Raw genomic sequence first — 18,419 nt, 5'->3', positions numbered from 1 at the left:
ACCAAGATTCGTAAGCTACTTGACCATATAATTTAAATGAGATTTATGATCAAATGTACACAATTCAATATATCAAGACCTAATAAAGAAAATTAAAACAATTATTTTTTTTTTCCTTTGGTTGAGCAGCCAACTTTGTCCACACTCTTAGCCAGTTGTCATCAACTTATCAAACAAACAAAGAAAATTCGTTTGACAATTTAATGAAAAGGATATTTTTGTTCGTCTTGGTTGACAAAAATTCAAAAAAATCTTAAAACATTTATTGCAATTAAACTACGACTTTGAAGAGCTTAGATTAGTAGAAATTAAATGGTTAGATGGTAACAGGGGAGAGCTAATATAATCTTTAGTCTTCGTGGTGATGGCATAACATTCTTAATAAAAGGAGAGACTAACTACTCCCATAAATATGCCTAATTGTGGGTCACTACAACCCATATAAATAATTGAAAAGCCCATCAGCAGTATTAACTATTAAGCATGATCAAGGGGAGATTACTAGATTCTTATCCAAATTCAAATTTTTAGACAAATAATTATATATCTGTATATATACTAGTCACAAAAATGATTAGTTAGTTGTCTTTTGAAACAATATGGTTAAATATATTTTATTATTTATATTTATGTTCAAAATAATTTTATCTCTGTATCTTAAAAAGGTCTCAAACTAGTTTTTGTATTCATGACTAAAGTGAGACTATTCATTTTTTCTGTTAAAATTTAATCGAGTACGGTGGATATTTTTATAATTTTATTGTATTATATCAAAACCTGCATATCTTCTCTAACAAACATGATACGAGTATTTTAGTCATTTTGACGTCATTCAGTTAAATTGAATGAAAAACTAACAGTTTCACTGTAATCATAAGACTGATTTGAGACCTTTTGAAGTAGAAGTGGTAAAGTAATTTTAGGCATAAGTACAAGGGGGTAAAATGCATTTAATCCAAAAATATATAATGAAATGGATTAAATCATCGGGCTGGGTCGGGAATTGGACTCAAGTGTTACTGGGCTCGAGTCGGAAGATCCACAAAAGTTGTGGGCTTGAACAGGCCCAAAATAATTGCAACTCCTTCCCTGGGAATTTCTAAATTATTAATACAAAAGAAAGTTTTGAAAATAAAAATAATAGGGTGTTGATTGTAAATTTCCTTCATTCTTATGCGGGTGAACCTGAACAGATTCTGGCTCGATCTAATTTTAATCTAAACCACAAGATCGCAGTCGCAGAGGCAGAGAGGAGTAAGCGGCGGGGCCGAAGATTCTGATCCAATTCAACGATAGACCGTGAATAGAAGCAACCGAGAAAACCTATCGCCCCATTTCTCCGCTTCGTGTTTATTCTTCCTTTCTTCTGTCAAAGCATTCCTGTTTCTCTGCTATTCCGGAAGGAATTATTTGGATAATATGCAAGCAGCTTCATGGAAGAATATAACCGTGTCGAGGAATCACCTGTACTCGTCTCCGCAATTCGCGGATTTCCATTCCACGCCGATTACGCTCGCTAAATGGAAGAGCAAGTGGGATTACAAGGTTAGAATGCTAAAAAAAATCTTATCTTTTTGTAACGGTTAGGTTATTTTAATCGTTTTTGTTTCTAATATCGAGGTTGAATAGATGCACTGCATTGTGTTCAGTTGTACCTTTAATTTGATGGATAATATAATGTCTGTAAATTGTACAAACACATGGTGTGCGTGAACACTTCAAGGTTGTGCAAAATAGATTACTGAATCGAGAGGCCATGGTTGTGTCAAATGACCGAAATTAGGAGATATAGCGTGGGGAAAAGGAAAATCAAATGTACAGATGATATACGCACTACTACACAAGAAGATAAACTTTTCTTTTTCAACCTTGCAAAGAACATCTTACCTCTAATGCTTGGAATTTAAGGTATATGTTTCATTCACATGAGGCTCTAATTCATGAGTGTTTCGGTTCCCTGTAATTATCTCTAGATACTATATACTTATGCATGCTCATGCCTTCTTGAGTAGTTTACTGCTAACTTATCCTCTCTAAGTGAAGCTTCTATAACTAGTAATCCCTTGATGAACATACCTAAGAGAATTACACTTTCTCTGAGTATAGCAACTTTAGTACTAGTATATTTGTTCAATGCTTCTCTTGGTTGATCCTATATACATTTATGCTTGTTGTTTTTAATTTGATCATTTTGTTTAAGATATTGTATGCATTATTTGCTTTCTGTCATCAGAAGAATACTACAATCATGCCTGCAGACCTCCTGTTTACTCTCAACCACCAGTTCAACACCCTTAAAACTTCCATGTGAGTCTTTTGTGTAAAAGTTCTCCTGATACATCTTTTCTTCTCTTTTAGTTTTTGAGAAATAAGGAGAGTTGGGATGTAGGACGATTTCTATTGCTAATTTCTCTCATTGCTAAATAATGGTGATGCTTGGTTATCAACTATGCTCTCTCTATATAGCATTTTTATATAGATAGTGTATGTACTGCATGCGGACAAACTGTATAGTTACTCGAAATCATGTCATTTCATTCTACCGTCTTTACTTATTCTCATGTAACACATGGAAATTGTATGACAATCCATTTTATCATAAATAGACTTCTCACACCCTTACATATATATTTTGCTCATGCAGGGTGAACGAAATGGTCAAAAACCATCTAAGGTATCATCAGGACTTTCTCAGCATTCTTCCTTTATGTAAATAACTTGTAGATAATCTAAACAGACTTACATAAGATATGCGGTTCGTCAAAAGCGGGCAGAAGCAAAGAAAGCTCTTAAAGATTATCTCCTCTATGGAAAATCCTCAGATCTGCATTTCCAGGTGGGTAAGGATGGTGCATGTTGACCTTTAGAGTAGGATCTGGGTTGTTTTGATGTCAGTGGAAGGTGGAGTGTTGCTTCTTATGAACATATTCTGAAAGTTTTGGCTCCACAATTAATAGTAGAATATAGGTTTTCTATATTCGTCAATCATATTTACATGAAAATTTTGGAATTACCTGATATGCAGCTTTTCTTACTAGGATGAAAATGTGAATTGTCCTTCTGATTCGCATGGCTCTGATAATATTCCACGTTTCAGAAGTTATGGAAAATCAAGGCTCCACGATTCCTCACATTCTGGAAAAGGCAAAAATAGTGGGAGCAAGTGTGAGTTTCTGTTTATGAAGCAATACAGTTTTTCTTTCTGATATTGCTCTGGAATCATTCGATTCATTATATTTTTCATGTTTGATCTTATTTTCTTGCTATGCAATACCAAATTGGCTCTCTCAGAACAGTATTATCCCCATTACTGAATAAATCATGTATTCATTGTGGAAGTCTCCCATATTTTCATAAAAATTCTAAAACTCTACACTTGGCTATTTTTTCACGAGCAATGTCCATAATTCTCAGTCGAAATGGATAAAGATGTACAATTACTCTTCACATGATGACCTGAAAGACTTTCTGAAAGTTGGTGCCACCACTGAATCATCAGACTATAATGGTAGCTACAGTGAGGTATTTATAAGTGGTTGCACATCTGACACACCCATGACCATATTTTGTATTTCAACTATTCACAGGGCAATGGACAGAATAATGATACTTTGTTCTAAAACATATTTTTGAATATGAAAGCTTTACTCTGTCTGGTTTTATATCCTGGAGCTCAGGGGCCAATTCTTATTATCACTACATAATTACATTTTCATCAAAGATGATGCAATTTAATTGTTGATTCTTTTAAGGATTTATCAAACTGATAAACATCATTGATAACTTTTCTTTGTTCAGATTGGCAGAAAAGGCAGTGCTTCTATGATTTCTACAATGAAAATGAGTTTGTACATCCTGAAATGATATTTGAGGCTGTCTTCAGTAGGCACCGAGGTTATACTTGGTCTTACACATCGGCGGGGAACTTTCATTTCAATAATTCAACTTCTGGATTTAGATGGACTGATGAATCAAGATGGGAAAAAGCTAGGAAAAGATTCTGGCATGAAAATGATGATGATGAATCAACTAATGTAGGCTCACACGCCCATAGGGCTGCTCTCGGGTTGCCGCTCACTGGACAGTTAAACCTAGACGATGTCAAATGCGCGTAAGTCTTCTCAAAAAGGGCTAGTATTATGGCCTCTAGTGTATCATTTGTCCTCCAAAATGGAGCAAAATTTCTTTTTCTTTGTCAAATTCAATCAACTTTCCTACTCTCGTGTGTAGTTTTCGTGCATCAGCTTTAAAGTGGCATCCTGACAAGCATCAAGGCTCCTCACAGGTCAGCTGCTGACTTAGTCATTGCTTTAAAAAAATCTCTTTTCTGATATCTGATAGACAAATTGTACACCTGAATTGTGATTTGGATGTATTGTGCACTATGTTGATCCTCTGCCCATCTTTTCTCTATTTTATGAACTTATGTTCTCCAATATCCTGAAAAGAAGGCATGCCATGTTTCTGATGCAGGCCATGGCAGAGGAAAAATTCAAGCTCTGTGTTAATGCATATAACTCCCTGTGCAGTGACCTCAGGTCCACCTAAGCTGCCATCTGTGAAATGCTCAAATTTATAGAATAGAAGCTTCATGTAATACTATCTGCAATTGCTTCTTTTGTATTTTATCTGTTAAGCTCCTAAACAAGGAGCTTCTATTCTTTCTTTCTTACCATTGTAATGTACCATTCTTTATCTGGGTCTTAGTTCCAGAATTGCAGAGCCTAATCTAATCTCTTTACTGCCCTTATATATCTATGTTAGTATTCTCTGCAAATAGAGGAAATCCAACAACAATACAAATAAATAAAATGGTAAATTTGCAACTTTCAGCAATAAACGGAGATCACAGGCAGCAAAATTTGTGAAAGGGTAGCATTAGTTAAGCATACAAAAATGATTACTCGTACTCTATTAAACTACTAAAAGAGAGGGAGAGAGGGAGAGAGAGAGACAAATCGTCTCCAGAACCATCATCTGGAAGCTTCCAGAGACATCTAGAAGCAGAGGAGTACAACCGACGACGACACCATGAACCCAAAGGTGCAGATCAAGAAGCCGAAGTGCATCGCCCAGCTCCGCTTAAACTTCCCCAAGTAGCTCTCCGGCGGCTCCTGGTATGGTACCTCCACCTCTCCGGCGAGCACCGCCGCCTCCACACCGCCCCCTTCTCCGGCGAACCGCGCCTTGAGGTACCTGAGCCTCTCGGTGGCGAGCGCAAGGGTTAGCTTGTGGCACCGGCGCTGGTAGCGGAAGCCGTTGATGCAGCGGAGGTGGTGGGCGACGGCGACGTAGAAGACGAGGTGGGCCAGGGTGAGGAGGCCGACGGGGGTCCAGAGGTGGCGGCACTGGAGGCGTCCGACGGGGGACTGAGTCTGGGTAGATAGGAGGACGACCAGGAAGAGGAAGAAGATGAGGAAGAGGCGCCACAGCTCCTGCTTCTGGGCGTCCACCGCGCGCTTCTTCTCTAGAGTTTTCTCGAAGTGGAGTTGGATGATGGTGTTCAGCGATTGGATCGCCGCTTCACTGCTGTAGTAGGAAGCCGATTCCGCCATTGTTAACCACCCTTTTCACCTCTCTCTCTCTCTCTCTGCTGTGGGAAGCAGTGGCAGTGTGTGAGTTGGAAGTGATAAATGCTTCCTCGTGATTTAGAAAGAAAAAGATTTTATTTTCCCCAATATCTATTCAAAAACTCAAATCCAGTGTGATGTACCGCAGGAACGTTTTAACTATGTAAAAGTAGTTCAGGATAACCCGGAAAGTTGCTGATGAATAGGTGGAGCGGCTTAAGTATAATTTGTTCGTGCGTAGCAGCAACGCTTTCCACAACATTTGATCTCGTACAATGGTCTCTTCGACTCTAGATTAGAGATCTGTCTCACATGTACAGTAATATGGTAATTACTGGAGCAGGTGTACGACTCGGATCAAGATCCAACTCCAACTCCCTCTCTCTCTCTCTCTCCTCTCTCTTTATTTTTGGCGAAAATTTTAATAAATTTAAAAAAAAAAAAGTTAGGGAAGCAGAGACACGTGGGTCAAGTCAGTCGCTGCTTCCTTTTTCCTGCAACTCTTGTCCTCCATCCCCTCCACAGAGATTCTCGCGAGCTTCGACTGCACACAAGTTGCAGAGTATGTAGGAAATTCCTACGACCCAGTTTGAATTCAAACATATTCAACTTTTCTCCCCCCAGCAAGATGACATCATTGCACGGACCAAAAGTTCACAAGTTTAATTTTACCTTTAAAATAAAATTATTGTGAATAAATTATTTAAATATTGGTAGTTTAGCGCTTTAACTCAGCTCAATAGTATTATTAATTTAGAATAGTAGCTCGATGGTGCGGCAATTTAACGCTCAGATTAAATTGGCTTTATATGTTGCTAAATATTTTTTGAATTTTTTGTTTGTATTATATCTTACTTGAGTTAAATTTAATTTAGAGGTATTGGCTTAGTTAAAAGTAAAAAAAATTTTAAAAGAGAGAGAGAGAGTTACTTTACTGAGGTTTATAGGAGATGGTTAACCAATGATTAGGCTAAAGTTTCTCTCAACGTGGATTAATTATTATAAAAACTTTTCTCCGAACGGGTCGGGTATTCGTAACCCGAAACAAAAGCTATTTAGAGACGAGATTAGGGTTTTAGTTTGGGAATCCAAAAAGCATAGATGGCGAGCGAAGAGGAGAGCACGGTGAAGGAGCCCCTCGATCTCATCCGCCTCAGCCTCGACGAGCGTATCTACGTCAAGCTCCGGTCCGACCGCGAGCTCCGAGGAAAGCTTCACGTAATGCCTCCATAAATTTGATTTTGATTTGGTAGTTTTTATTGATTTCTGGTGTAATTTGACTGCTCTTATTGCCCCCGAAATTCATCGATTTTGATATAGATTGTATGGGACAAAGGGTTTTAGAAAAAAAAAGAAAAAAGAAGGAAACTTTGTTGGGGTTTCAGAGATCAACAAAGTCATGGGAGTGATTCTCACGGAAGAAGATGGAGATTGGTTTTTGATGCGAGCTGTGTACTTCAAAGTGATGAATATGAGCTCTTTACGAGAAGAGGAAAGAGATAAATTTAGGTTTATCACAGATTAGTTAGCAGATTTACCTGTTCCATTTCCTAAACTCTTCAATTATCGTATGCAAGCACTTAACTTTGGGATTCCAAAGATGCAAATTATGCTGTTCTCGAAGTTTTAGGATAAGATTGAAATAGTTAATCAATTCTGCATTTTTTTACCATTGCGAGACACATGTAAGTGATGTTAATGTATGGAACAGTTATCTAGTAAGGAAGCAAAAATGCCCTCATTTTCATGATTTTGTCAGTCGAGATTGTTGTGGACTGAATATATTTGAGATCTCTTGTCATATTGCCGGCAAAGAGAATTGCTGATAATAAACTATAGTACAATTTATTGCATAGTAGAATACGTTGAGCAATCCTTTTCCCAACTGAGGTAGCTTGGTTTTGATGGAGATGCCATGTATTTTAACGGATTGAATAGTTCAGTATCTTCTCCATAATGCTTATTTTCTTAGATGTTTTGATGAATACTCTTTTTGACCATCTTATGTTGTTTCAATTTGTGCTCGCAATTTTTTTGAGTCAAAATTATGCTTCATTATCTGTCGCCTTGAGGATGTATTATATAGAGTTGCAAATCCTAACTTTTTTGTGCTTTAATGCAGGCATATGACCAGCATTTAAACATGATTCTCGGGGACGTTGAGGAGATAGTCACTAGTGCTGAAATCGATGATGAAACTTATGAGGAGATTGTGCGGGTAAGTAATTTCTGTTTCAAAAGCTGCTCATGGATTATTATCCTATTCGGAATTCTGTGGTTAGTTTGCTCAGAAATTATCAGTGTCATCTTGTTCTAATTTTTCTTTTTGGAAGAACCACTTTCTGCATGTTTCTCCTATTGGCGTAGGCATGTGGTTCATAACTTCATTGATCAGTTCAAACTTCAAAAGACTAGGTAAGGAGTAGTTAAGTTAACACAGATAGAATGGGTATGTCAAGTAAGAAATTTTGCGAAGGGGCAACAGTTGGAGCTGTTGACATCAATTTACTTCTTGCACCTACTGAAAATTTGGTGAGGTTAATAACTATTTAATACTTTCTACTTATCTGCCCAATGTAACTCTATTCATCTGTAATTTACTGTCCTATTCTTCCATAGCCTCCTACATAGGATAGGAGTAATATTGCACCATATTGAATTGCATCTGTTGTAAATTTTCTGTCAAATTTGTATTGTTCCACAACCAGCCATAAGGTTGTGGTAGGAGGAAAATGCATCAGGTATCCTATCTGTCAACAAAAACAATTCATGAAGGCAGCCATGAGCATAAATCCTTGACCATGCTAGAACCTCGAGAATGTGTAACCCCAATAAGAGGTGAGATGATCTGAAGAACTAGAAAATTGTATTAGTTGCTCTCCATTTAACATAAGCAGGGACCAGTTAGTTTGCCACTCCTTTACAAGAGGCACTTACTATATTGAGGTGTCATGCATGCATATATTTGGTAATATATTTTTCAGATTTCCTAGTTAAAGAAGCTGTTGAAAAGCTTTATTACGTTAAAAAGTGATCAAGCGTTTAAGCAGAAGTGCCTCCAAATTTTGGAGGAAACAGATGATTACGGTGCTACAGTTGTTGTTAATGCAAGTCATCAGCATATAATTTGTATGCAACCAATTAATTGAAACTTGAGAGTGTTATTACTGCTTGGCACATACTGAATCATTTCATTATTTAAATCTTTTATCAGTTTGCTTACGAAGCTACAAGCTTTTATGCTTACTTGTTCCCAATTTTTTTTCCTTTTCCAGACGACTAGACGAACTATGCCCTTCCTTTTCGTTAGAGGAGATGGAGTGATACTGGTTTCTCCACCTCTGAGAACAGCATGAAGCTTGGATGAAGCATTAGACCTCTATTGGAAGTCACATGTAACTTCATTGACATTCATCCTGTCTGTACTAGAATGGTGTTGCCATCTGGAAGAAAGCAAAGCTCTAACTTCTGTGCATGTGGACTTATGTGAGGATTAATCCTAATCTGACAGTTTGATCAGTCATTTTATTGCAATTAGACTAGTTTCCCGGATGAGAACTGAAGATTAACAGGTTGTGTAGCTGTTTCATCTAATTGCTATTGCTTATGAAATACTTTTCCATCTGTGTAAGAATTAATTTGGTGCAGGATTGTGATGGATATCATTGGAATAGGCTTGTTAACACCATTTGGGCCTTCTAAGCATAAGCTTACTTTAGCATAATAAGATCTATAATGGTATAATAATCAAACAAACAGTTTTATTTCAATACTGATTTACGAATACCTACTGTTTTGTTTTTTAATTCTCTTTTATATAATATTTTATATTGATCAATAAAATCCAAAAAGATACCACTTCAATTTAATTATTCTTTCATCGAACTCTTCTCATCTACGAGATACTTTTGTCACTTGCCAATAAAATATCTCTTTACAATTATTATTTTTATGTCACGCAGAGTATAATTATTATACTATTGATTTATAATTACATATCATAATAGTCTATAGTGATATAAATCTAAAATAATTATAACTAAGACTATATAGCTTACAAGACCACCACATAAAATTATATTCTCATTTTACATTCCTTTTTATTGGTGATTCCTGTAATTTCCAAATCGAATCTTTTCTTATCTATATCTAATATTTTTTACGGACCATATGATCATCGAAAAAAAAGGGAGGGAATATTCTCACCAAAAGTAGTCTCATCACATATGCAGCTCATCATCCACCGTCCATTTCTATCTCTTTGGCATCCCCAAATAAAAGAAGAATAAAGCTATGCTCATCAATGTCGTCGAACATAACATAAGCTCATCTCTTCCAACCTTCTTCGCTTCTCCTCCGACGACAACGAGATGGGCGTGAGCAAAGAAGACGTCGAGGCCGCGTTGACTTCATCCCTCAACCCTTCTCATCTCGTATGCCTCCCGTTCTCTCTCTGTGTATATCCTCTCTTCTTTCCGAAATCGGAAGTAGAAAACCCTAACTCCGTCTCTTTTTTGTTCTCCTCTCGTCCCAGGGAGTGATCGACACCTCCGGAGGGTAATTTCCTCTCTACTCTTCAAACCTTAAACGATAGTTTCTTATTTCAAGTCCTATTTCCATCGTTTCTCGTGGTAAAAAGTGGTAAATTTTGAAGGTGCGGAGCGAGCTTTGAGATAGAGATCGTGTCGGAAAAGTTCGAGGGCAAGAGACTCTTGGAGAGGCATCGCATGGTCAACGCTGCGCTGGTGGAGGAGATGAAGCAAATCCACGCCCTCTCCATTAAGAAGGCTCTCACCCCATCCCAGTGGAAGCCCGAGCAGGAAAAGAAAGAGTAAGAGTAAAAGTTCTCCGCCCTTGTTTGAAACGATCACTTGGGAATAATCCATTAGGTTGTTTTGGATCTTCATATGTAGCTTTTAACTTGCTACTTTGGTCGGATTTCGTGTTGCCTTTGGGGTGATCTTAATAAATACTTCCACTTGTTTGATGATGCATCTATTGCATTTGATAACCTACTCTATTTTTCGTAATTAAGATTTCAGATATAAGATTTTGATTGTGAGTTGAGAATATAGGACCAATTTGGTGTACAAATTAAACTCTCTTTTTTTCCCCTCGAAATCTTCATGATTTTGTTCGTAATTATGATATTAATTATAGTGAGAGAATATTGCCATCTATCTATTGAATATAACAATACTATTTTGAGTACCAAAAAAAGATAATTAAAACATTCGTCACTGATATGAGTACCAAAATACATCGACTAGCATCCTCCTCTACACCAAGAAAACAAGAAAGAAATGAGCGACAACGAAAGAAAGCCAAGTGAAGAGAGTAGCCCGATCAAGCCCTCTCGCCGCGAATTCTTCGCGCGAGCTGGATGTCCTTCGGCATGATCGTGACACGCTTCGCGTGAATCGCGCAAAGGTTGGTGTCCTCGAAGAGCCCGACGAGGTACGCCTCTGCCGCCTCCTGCAGCGCCGCCACCGCGGAACTCTGGAAGCGGAGGTCGGTCTTGAAGTCCTGGGCGATCTCACGGACCAGCCTCTGGAACGGGAGCTTACGGATGAGCAGCTCCGTGCTCTTCTGGTACTTGCGGATCTCACGGAGAGCCACTGTTCCAGGGCGGAAACGATGGGGCTTCTTCACGCCACCGGTCGCCGGGGCCGACTTCCGAGCGGCCTTCGTGGCGAGCTGCTTCCGAGGGGCCTTGCCGCCAGTGGACTTGCGGGCTGTTTGCTTCGTGCGAGCCATCGGGAAGAGATTGTTTAGGGGTTAAAGTTAGGGTCTGGATTAGAGCGGTATGGTTTGGAGATGGGATGTGGGGAAGAAGGCGGAGCGCTATAAGTAGGAGGGAGTGGAAGCGGGATTTGGATTTCGGGGGTTTGAAATTTTCGGGAAAATGAAGGCGGGAAGATGTGGAGCGTCGGATCGAGTTGCGGTGAACGGTTGGGATCTAGTGCAGAGGAAGCACACGGATCGCGATCCGTGGCACTATTCCTCTCGACATCACATCGTGGAATTAGGGAACTGGCCATAATTCTTATTTATATAAAACACCTAAACTGGTTGTTTGTTTTAGTAGATAATCCTAAGAGCAAAATAGGATTCACTTACAAGTTACAATTGCATTATATATATATATATATATATATTCTCTTCCTGTGAGTGAATTTTATCCCTTGATCAGCTTGTCATTTTTTCTGATTTCTTGGTAAATTCCACTCATAATCCAAGACATCCCCGCTGTTGGGGACGGTTATAAGGCCACTTCAGTGGGAGCATCTAGCAAATGTTTCACAGCAGCTCCACATGTTTCACAAGGTGCCAAAATGCTCTTCCTGTGTGGGTAAGACACAGGAAGAGCATTTTGGATACACTACTGCTGCATGCTTATCCTCATGAACCTACCAAAAGAAGAAACAGAATCTTAAGCTGGAACCAGCTAGCTAATTCAACATCCATGTCAATAATGTATTAAACAAAGATACAGTAGAACTATCACTGGAGAAATCAACTGCAGCATTTTGAAGTAAAACAAACTGTTTAAAACTGAAACGGCTAGAGATCAAGAAGCAAATGTTCATAGATTTTATTGTCTACCAAACTACAAATGCAAACAGGCTACCTAAAACAGGGACTAACTTACAAGCGCCACTATAATTAAGTATACAAACGGTTCTACATCAAGTCACCAGCTCAAATTTCCCATACAATATTAACAACGACTCTAGCAAAACAGATAGCAAAACAGACATTACTCCAAGCGCTGCAACCACCTATCAGCCGCAAACGAAGGGCATTAAACTACTCTATCTCGCCTGAATAGAGAAGAACGACGGGGAGAGAAAAAAAATTAGGAATCTTTTTCTTCCATCCCCTTTCTGAAGACAGCCAGCCACCTGAGCACCCATAAAACTCAAGCGCATGAACTCTTCTTTGATGTGAAGCCACATCTCAGACAGATCAACCTCACAAAGACTTGGACTAAAAACCGCCAAACCAAGAAACTTAGAAGCACTTGCGATGGACAATGGAAGGGCCAGATTCATCATACTCCGCCTTTGCTATCCACATCTGTCAAACAGAATTAATAAGGTCAAAGTCAGATTGCATCATTACAGATAACAACTAACCTTCGATCTATATCAACAAGCTTCTTAACAAATATCACGACGTCACTAGCAATTAGTCATGCAGATTATTAAGAACTAAATACTAGGTTAGCACTTAATTGAAACCAATTTATTTTACCTGTTGGAAGGTGCTGAGCGAAGCAAGGATAGAACCACCAATCCAAACACTATATTTTCTTTCAGGAGGTGCAACCACCTTAATCTTCATGCTGCTGGGGGCAAGCGCTGTGATTTCCTTGCTCATACGGTCAGCGATACCAGGGAACATAGTAGATCCTCCACTGAGCACAACGTTACCATACAAATCCTTTCTGATATCGACGTCACACTTCATGATGGAGTTGTAGGTGGTCTCATGAATGCCGGGAGCTTCCATCCCGATGAGAGACGGCTGGAATAGCACCTCAGGGCACCTGAACCTCTCGGCACCAATTGTAATGACCTGTCCATCGGGTAACTCGTAGCTCTTCTCAACAGAGGAACTGCTCTTGGCAGTCTCTAGCTCCTGCTCGAAGTCGAGGGCAACATAGGCAAGCTTCTCCTTTATGTCTCTCACAATTTCCCGCTCTGCTGTGGTGGTGAAGGAATAACCTCTCTCAGTAAGAATCTTCATCAGACAATCAGTAAGATCACGTCCAGCAAGATCCAATCGAAGAATAGCGTGAGGAAGTGCATATCCCTCATAGATAGGGACAGTATGGGTCACACCATCACCAGAATCAAGAACAATACCTGCAACAGAAAATATTATCTTACCCAATGTAGAAATGTAGATGACAAGTTTTGCTTAACAAATTCCAAACATACCAGTTGTACGGCCACTGGCATATAGGGAAAGCACAGCCTGGATGGCAACATACATTGCAGGTACATTGAATGTCTCAAACATGATCTGGGTCATCTTCTCTCTGTTTGCCTTAGGATTGAGAGGGGCTTCAGTCAGTAGTATAGGATGCTCCTCGGGGGCAACACGGAGCTCGTTGTAGAATGTGTGATGCCAGATCTTCTCCATGTCATCCCAATTGGTAACAATACCATGTTCAATTGGGTATTTCAAGGTCAATATTCCTCTTTTAGATTGGGCTTCGTCACCAACATAGGCATCCTTTTGGCCCATCCCAACCATAACACCTGTGTGGCGAGGTCGGCCAACTATACTGGGGAAGACAGCCCTGGGTGCATCATCACCAGCAAAACCAGCCTGCAAGAGATAAAAGATGAATTTCAGTGCATTAAATTGGGTGTCGTGGTAAGTGGAAATATATGGATGAGAGTGAGACACAGACCTTGACCATTCCGGTACCATTGTCACAGACAAGAGGCTGGATATCCTCACCATCAGCCATCTCTTATAGCTCTGGGACAGGAGGAAATGAATATGCAAATTATAAGTTGACCAACCTGACTATAATCTGACCAATAATGGATCTTAGACCATCTAAACAACAAGCAACAATGCTAATATTTTCATCATCTACATTTTAAAAAATCAATTAATAAGTTATACGTCTGCATGTGATGTAAGCTGTCCTTTTTATATTAAAGAATCTGTTTATTTAATCTCATAACCACCATAAAAATTACTAACCATAATCTGAGCAAAAGCAAGTGATTAGCTTAATTATTCAGATGACAAGATAACCTCTACTTTTCAAGCGAGTACTACACATAAAACAGTATCATCACAGAAACTAAAACACGACTAACTTCTCGAAATACTCCAAGAGATCAGGAAGAGAGATCAAATATCGCATCTCAACTGGACGTCATCCCGAGATCAAATAACAAAGGCCAGAGACCAGCAATTCGAGGATAGCTTTTAAGCAAATCCACATAGATCATATCATCTATGCTCCGATCACCATTTCCAGGCAAAAACAATGAATAATTCCCTGAATCTAAAGAACAGTTACGATCAAACGTAGATCGCAGATCATAATTAAACTCTAATAAATGATTCGGTCGAACTGTAACGACTAGAGTATCACACAACTTGATCTACTAAAACCCTAACCTGGATGACTGATCTACTAACCAAACCGCTAAAACCTACGTATCTACTCGATTTAAGACTACTTCGAGAGAAATCGGGAGATCAAGAGCACAAAGAGATTGGAAGAGATCATTCCTCACCTATTCGAGAAGAATTCCTTCCGATTCTTCCGCTTCTTGAGGCGAAGGAGAGGAGTGAAGAAACTAAGAGAGGAAGAACGAGCAAGGCGGCGAAGCTATATTTATATCAGGCGTCCTGTATTGGAATTTTCCCATCTAGAAGATTCCGTGTACACGGCAAAGGAGTATATTTGTTACAGAGTTATTTTTCTCATTTATAACCTTTTAATCCCCCTCCTTTAAAAAGTTATATCTAAAATGACAATTTCTACGTGGCCGGCTGCTGTGGTCGGTGATGCCGTTCGGTGTACCGTGCCGCGTAGGTGGTCGAGTTGTTGAAAGAGGAATCATTCGTATCACGAGGGTGGAAAAGGGACAGAAGAGTGACCTGGCTCGCCCAGCTTTGTGGAATGTGGACCGTTCGATGCAACTTGGACGGTGGAGAATGGACCCCCATATGAAACTTTCGGCCGGCCGAAGGATCCGCAAGTGGGGTTATCGCCACGTCATCCAGTTAGGCGTGCGACCACGGCAACGATGGGTAGCTGGCAGTGGCAATCAGCATAATGCGCTTTTAGAAGGGTTTATTAGTTGCTGACGTAGACATTAACTATATCAAAATAGCCACATGTGTGTATATATATATATATATACATACATTGGTATTGGTGTTTTTAATGTCTTTAATAACGTTAAGCAACTTCCTTGAGTATTTATTATACTTTATATGGTGGAATGATCTATTGACTGTGTAGTATATGGGCGGGCCTGATCAGGCCCAAAGTTGGTTGTTTTTCCCCTCAAAATCTTCTTGGCAAGCACGAAGAAAATTATTCAGAGATTCAACTTTCATTAGAACGTTCCGACAACGGCCCAGAAATATAAATCAACACACACCCCTTTGGGACTACTAGATCAAAGGGGCCGGAAAAGGCCTGTTAAGACCCCATTAGATCCCACTGGAGCCGAATAATTTCATGAGCCCGAAAGTGACAGCCATGGCCGCCCACCCCCCGACCACAACCCGGCCACAAGCCCTCCCCGCCGGGGACCGGCCCAACGCCGCCCCTGCCCACCCGAACACCGCCAGCGCCACAGTCGCCGCCGCCGCCACCACCCCGATCCTCACCTTATAGCTACCTATAAACCCGGCCGCGAGCAGCGGCACCGTCGCCCCCGCCGAGAACGCCAGGGCCGACGCGGCCGCCGCCTGCACCGGGCTCGGTAGCCGCTCCCGGCCCTCACCGTCGTCGAGCTGCTGCTCCCTCTTCATCTGCGCCACCTCCACGTCCAACTGCGAGTAGACCGAGACGAACTCTCCTATCGCCATGCTGCATGCACCTGCGATTAAACCAGCGAAGCCTGAGACGATCATAGCTTTCGGGTCGTTGCCTTTCACGGCGCCGACTCCCATCATGAGCGACGCAGTGGAGACTAAGCCGTCGTTGGCGCCGAGGACGGCTGCTCGTAGCCATTGGGCTCTCTTGGAGTAGTCGAGCTCTTCTGTTTGGTTGGTTTGGACGCCATCAATGGCGAGCTTGGTTTCTTGGAGGGCCATGGAGACTGGTCGTACTAGTACTACTACTAGAGATGTAAGGGAGAAGGGAGAGTGTGGCAAACACACGCTGGTCTTCGGTGTGGTTTTATAATGGTAAGATAGGCATTAGTTGTGGAGGTTGATGGTGATGGTGGAGCCACTTAATTTGAGGATAAAACTAAGTGGGATCTCCACTCTCTTCTTCTTCCGTTGATGATACCAGTGTTAAAAGCAAACAGAGTTAATTCTATAATCTTTAACGTCTCAACTATATATATATACATAGTTTCTACGTAGTTTCTGTTTCTATATATCAATGATCTTTTCACCTAATAATAGAATCAATATTTGTCGTGTATGTTCTAGCAAAATCAGTGTATCCAGTTATCAGTTGTCTCACTTTAAAAGGAATCTAGTAGTAATTATGAGATCAAACTAGAGCATTGCAACGCAAGCTCCGATGATATATATATATATATATATATAGAGAGAGAGAGAGAGAGAGAGAGAGAGAGAGAGAGAGAGAGAGAGAGAGAGAGAGAGAGAGAGAGAGATTGAAGGGATAGTTATAACTAAACCTATATACGTCATGAAGGAACTACGTTAAAACCCATCAAATATCTTTTTCAATAGTTGCCTATAGGAGTGTAATTTAGCCGAACTTGATCGAAGCAAAATTCGAGTCGAGCTTGTGCGGGCTAGATTATTTTGACAATATATAGTAGTTGTCTATTTAATTTTATTTGGAGAAAGTCAAAAGTGCAAAAGAAAATATTATAGAATATAGGTTTAGTTATCTCTCTCTAAATATAATATATAATACATGTGATTGCAAACATATATTTTCTTGGTGAAAATGGAATCTCATGGAGGGTGCATGACAAACTAAAATATTTAGTAAAGATACTGGCGATATACAGAAAATTAGTAACAAATAGATCAGTAATTTTATTATGGCTGCTGAATCGGCTAGCACTTGCTTGTGCACAAAGTGCTCTTAAACAGGGAGGGAGTTACCATTCCACACGAAAGTACTAACATATTGCCTAACTTTAGGAAAAGAGGATCTTTTTTTAATCATGGCTCCTTTGGCCTTTGTCCCTTCGACCTCCATTGGGGCAATTGGTCGAACACTTACAAAAGGCATACACTTTCCTTCTTGGTGGAGACAAGTATAATGGGGTTGGTACGTTCCTTAGACGTTGTTACCAATGGGTGCAGTCTCGGAGGACTCATGTCATTTGATTATTGGATGCAATATGTAGTTGAATTGGAGGACAAGGCTCTATCACAAGGAAGGTGGTGAGGTTTAGTTAGTCTGTGCTAATGTCTTCTTGTATTTATGGGCTCCTACTTGAATCCCACAAGAACTTATAGTGATGGGTGATAACCTTTCCTCTGAAGTCCTGGATAACAGGATAAGTCAACCAATATCGATTAATAATTTAATACTACCGAGGAGTCTAATAAGGATTGTGAGCTAGAAAGTTATTGTGGATTCACAGTTTTCTATCATGCTCCCTCTAATTATACGACTCATCTATATTTATTTACAAGTGCAATTAGGGTTTTATAGTGCATGCAGTTGACGATGCATTTGGATTTATCGGAACTGATTGACTTGCATTAATCCTAATCCTAATTAAGTGAGATTGAATCGAACTCGAGCCTAAACAAGCTGTGGTGCAGCCATCTAACTTAAAATCATCTGGTGATGACTCAAACTTTGGAAATAATATCCCTAAATTAATCCAATTAAGTGTGGCAAAATAGAGTGGGGATGAGATGTATAAGAGAGTGCTATTTAATTATCCATTGGAAGTTGTATGTGTCTAGGAGTGTAATTGCAAGCTTGATCTAGACAAGCTTTGTTCAAAGTTGACTTGAAATTAATTTTGAAACAGTCAAAGCATCAAACTTAGTTAATTTGATTATTTTCAATTTGAGAGTATTTCTAGCTCGAGCCTATTTTGAAGTACTACCCCCTCCCTGTTTGGAATCACTAAATCAGTAGAATTCAATTGATTTTGAATTCTAATTTCATTAAATATGTTGTTTGGA

The 18,419-nt window shown here is 39.7% G+C and overlaps 7 protein-coding genes across 9 annotated transcripts; 3 read left to right on the top strand and 4 right to left on the bottom strand.

The window, feature by feature from the left end:
- Positions 1 to 1,198: 1,198 nt before the first annotated feature.
- Positions 1,199 to 4,752, top strand: LOC140787719 (uncharacterized). 3 transcript variants are annotated; one of them, XM_073136808.1, is made up of 7 exons: positions 1,204 to 1,545; positions 2,645 to 2,674; positions 2,738 to 2,836; positions 3,039 to 3,165; positions 3,799 to 4,111; positions 4,231 to 4,285; positions 4,474 to 4,752. In XM_073136808.1, the coding sequence occupies exons 1-7, from the start codon at positions 1,420 to 1,422 to the stop codon at positions 4,546 to 4,548; spliced, it is 825 nt and encodes a 274-aa protein (XP_072992909.1). In that variant the 5' UTR covers positions 1,204 to 1,419; the 3' UTR covers positions 4,549 to 4,752. The 3 variants fall into 3 exon arrangements, with proteins under 3 accessions (XP_072992911.1, XP_072992909.1, XP_072992910.1); XM_073136809.1 differs by lacking the exon at positions 2,738 to 2,836 and adding an exon at positions 2,234 to 2,307 and having other exon boundaries at positions 1,280 to 1,545; positions 3,098 to 3,165; XM_073136810.1 differs by lacking the exon at positions 2,738 to 2,836 and having other exon boundaries at positions 1,199 to 1,545.
- Positions 4,753 to 4,861: 109 nt separating this feature from the next.
- On the bottom strand, positions 4,862 to 5,838 carry LOC140787721 (uncharacterized). The gene has a single exon (XM_073136811.1). The coding sequence runs from the start codon at positions 5,553 to 5,555 to the stop codon at positions 4,998 to 5,000; it is 558 nt and encodes a 185-aa protein (XP_072992912.1). The 5' UTR covers positions 5,556 to 5,838; the 3' UTR covers positions 4,862 to 4,997.
- Positions 5,839 to 6,591: 753 nt separating this feature from the next.
- LOC140787681 (sm-like protein LSM3B) lies at positions 6,592 to 9,194 on the top strand. Its single transcript, XM_073136743.1, has 3 exons — positions 6,592 to 6,788; positions 7,693 to 7,788; positions 8,846 to 9,194. The coding sequence occupies exons 1-3, from the start codon at positions 6,672 to 6,674 to the stop codon at positions 8,924 to 8,926; spliced, it is 294 nt and encodes a 97-aa protein (XP_072992844.1). The 5' UTR covers positions 6,592 to 6,671; the 3' UTR covers positions 8,927 to 9,194.
- A 644-nt stretch (positions 9,195 to 9,838) lies between these two features.
- On the top strand, positions 9,839 to 10,564 carry LOC140787723 (protein BOLA2). The gene is made up of 3 exons (XM_073136814.1): positions 9,839 to 10,003; positions 10,105 to 10,127; positions 10,225 to 10,564. Exons 1-3 carry the CDS (start codon positions 9,941 to 9,943, stop codon positions 10,403 to 10,405), a joined length of 267 nt encoding a protein of 88 aa, XP_072992915.1. The 5' UTR covers positions 9,839 to 9,940; the 3' UTR covers positions 10,406 to 10,564.
- Positions 10,565 to 10,792: 228 nt separating this feature from the next.
- On the bottom strand, positions 10,793 to 11,401 carry LOC140787722 (histone H3.2). The gene has a single exon (XM_073136812.1). It carries the CDS (start codon positions 11,325 to 11,327, stop codon positions 10,917 to 10,919), a length of 411 nt encoding a protein of 136 aa, XP_072992913.1. The 5' UTR covers positions 11,328 to 11,401; the 3' UTR covers positions 10,793 to 10,916.
- A 734-nt stretch (positions 11,402 to 12,135) lies between these two features.
- On the bottom strand, positions 12,136 to 15,249 carry LOC140787718 (actin-3). Its single transcript, XM_073136807.1, has 5 exons — positions 14,843 to 15,249; positions 13,996 to 14,066; positions 13,517 to 13,910; positions 12,828 to 13,441; positions 12,136 to 12,650 (listed from the first exon to the last, which is right to left on the bottom strand). The coding sequence occupies exons 2-5, from the start codon at positions 14,053 to 14,055 to the stop codon at positions 12,585 to 12,587; spliced, it is 1,134 nt and encodes a 377-aa protein (XP_072992908.1). The 5' UTR covers positions 14,056 to 14,066; positions 14,843 to 15,249; the 3' UTR covers positions 12,136 to 12,584.
- A 402-nt stretch (positions 15,250 to 15,651) lies between these two features.
- On the bottom strand, positions 15,652 to 16,431 carry LOC140787102 (vacuolar iron transporter homolog 2-like). Its single transcript, XM_073135869.1, has one exon. It carries the CDS (start codon positions 16,377 to 16,379, stop codon positions 15,771 to 15,773), a length of 609 nt encoding a protein of 202 aa, XP_072991970.1. The 5' UTR covers positions 16,380 to 16,431; the 3' UTR covers positions 15,652 to 15,770.
- Between the last annotated feature and the right edge of the window lie 1,988 nt (positions 16,432 to 18,419).

This window comes from Typha latifolia, chromosome 4 (assembly GCF_019914945.1).
Source record: "Typha latifolia isolate L0001 chromosome 4, TyphaL0001v2, whole genome shotgun sequence".
Lineage (NCBI taxonomy): Eukaryota > Viridiplantae > Streptophyta > Magnoliopsida > Poales > Typhaceae > Typha > Typha latifolia.
The sequence above is the reverse complement of the archived record's forward strand: the minus strand, read 5'-3'. Positions and strand labels throughout refer to the sequence as shown.

What these genes read in the sequence shown, in the direction of transcription:
- LOC140787719 (XM_073136808.1), top strand. Translation starts at nt 1,420, where the DNA reads ATGCAAGCAGCTTCATGGAAGAATATAACCGTGTCGAGGAATCACCTG. An exon ending in AGAGCAAGTGGGATTACAAG is followed by an intron (nt 1,546 to 2,644) that starts GTTAGAATGCTA and finishes TTGCTCATGCAG; the next exon opens with GGTGAACGAAATGGTCAAAA. An exon ending in CTAGACGATGTCAAATGCGC is followed by an intron (nt 4,112 to 4,230) that starts GTAAGTCTTCTC and finishes TCTCGTGTGTAG; the next exon opens with TTTTCGTGCATCAGCTTTAA.
- LOC140787721 (XM_073136811.1), bottom strand. Translation starts at nt 5,555, where the DNA reads ATGGCGGAATCGGCTTCCTACTACAGCAGTGAAGCGGCGATCCAATCG.
- LOC140787681 (XM_073136743.1), top strand. Translation starts at nt 6,672, where the DNA reads ATGGCGAGCGAAGAGGAGAGCACGGTGAAGGAGCCCCTCGATCTCATC. An exon ending in AGCTCCGAGGAAAGCTTCAC is followed by an intron (nt 6,789 to 7,692) that starts GTAATGCCTCCA and finishes GCTTTAATGCAG; the next exon opens with GCATATGACCAGCATTTAAA. An exon ending in CTTATGAGGAGATTGTGCGG is followed by an intron (nt 7,789 to 8,845) that starts GTAAGTAATTTC and finishes TTCCTTTTCCAG; the next exon opens with ACGACTAGACGAACTATGCC.
- LOC140787723 (XM_073136814.1), top strand. Translation starts at nt 9,941, where the DNA reads ATGGGCGTGAGCAAAGAAGACGTCGAGGCCGCGTTGACTTCATCCCTC. An exon ending in CCCTCAACCCTTCTCATCTC is followed by an intron (nt 10,004 to 10,104) that starts GTATGCCTCCCG and finishes CTCTCGTCCCAG; the next exon opens with GGAGTGATCGACACCTCCGG. An exon ending in GTGATCGACACCTCCGGAGG is followed by an intron (nt 10,128 to 10,224) that starts GTAATTTCCTCT and finishes TAAATTTTGAAG; the next exon opens with GTGCGGAGCGAGCTTTGAGA.
- LOC140787722 (XM_073136812.1), bottom strand. Translation starts at nt 11,327, where the DNA reads ATGGCTCGCACGAAGCAAACAGCCCGCAAGTCCACTGGCGGCAAGGCC.
- LOC140787718 (XM_073136807.1), bottom strand. Translation starts at nt 14,055, where the DNA reads ATGGCTGATGGTGAGGATATCCAGCCTCTTGTCTGTGACAATGGTACC. An exon ending in ATGGTACCGGAATGGTCAAG is followed by an intron (nt 13,911 to 13,995) that starts GTCTGTGTCTCA and finishes TATCTCTTGCAG; the next exon opens with GCTGGTTTTGCTGGTGATGA. An exon ending in TGCCAGTGGCCGTACAACTG is followed by an intron (nt 13,442 to 13,516) that starts GTATGTTTGGAA and finishes TTTCTGTTGCAG; the next exon opens with GTATTGTTCTTGATTCTGGT.
- LOC140787102 (XM_073135869.1), bottom strand. Translation starts at nt 16,379, where the DNA reads ATGGCCCTCCAAGAAACCAAGCTCGCCATTGATGGCGTCCAAACCAAC.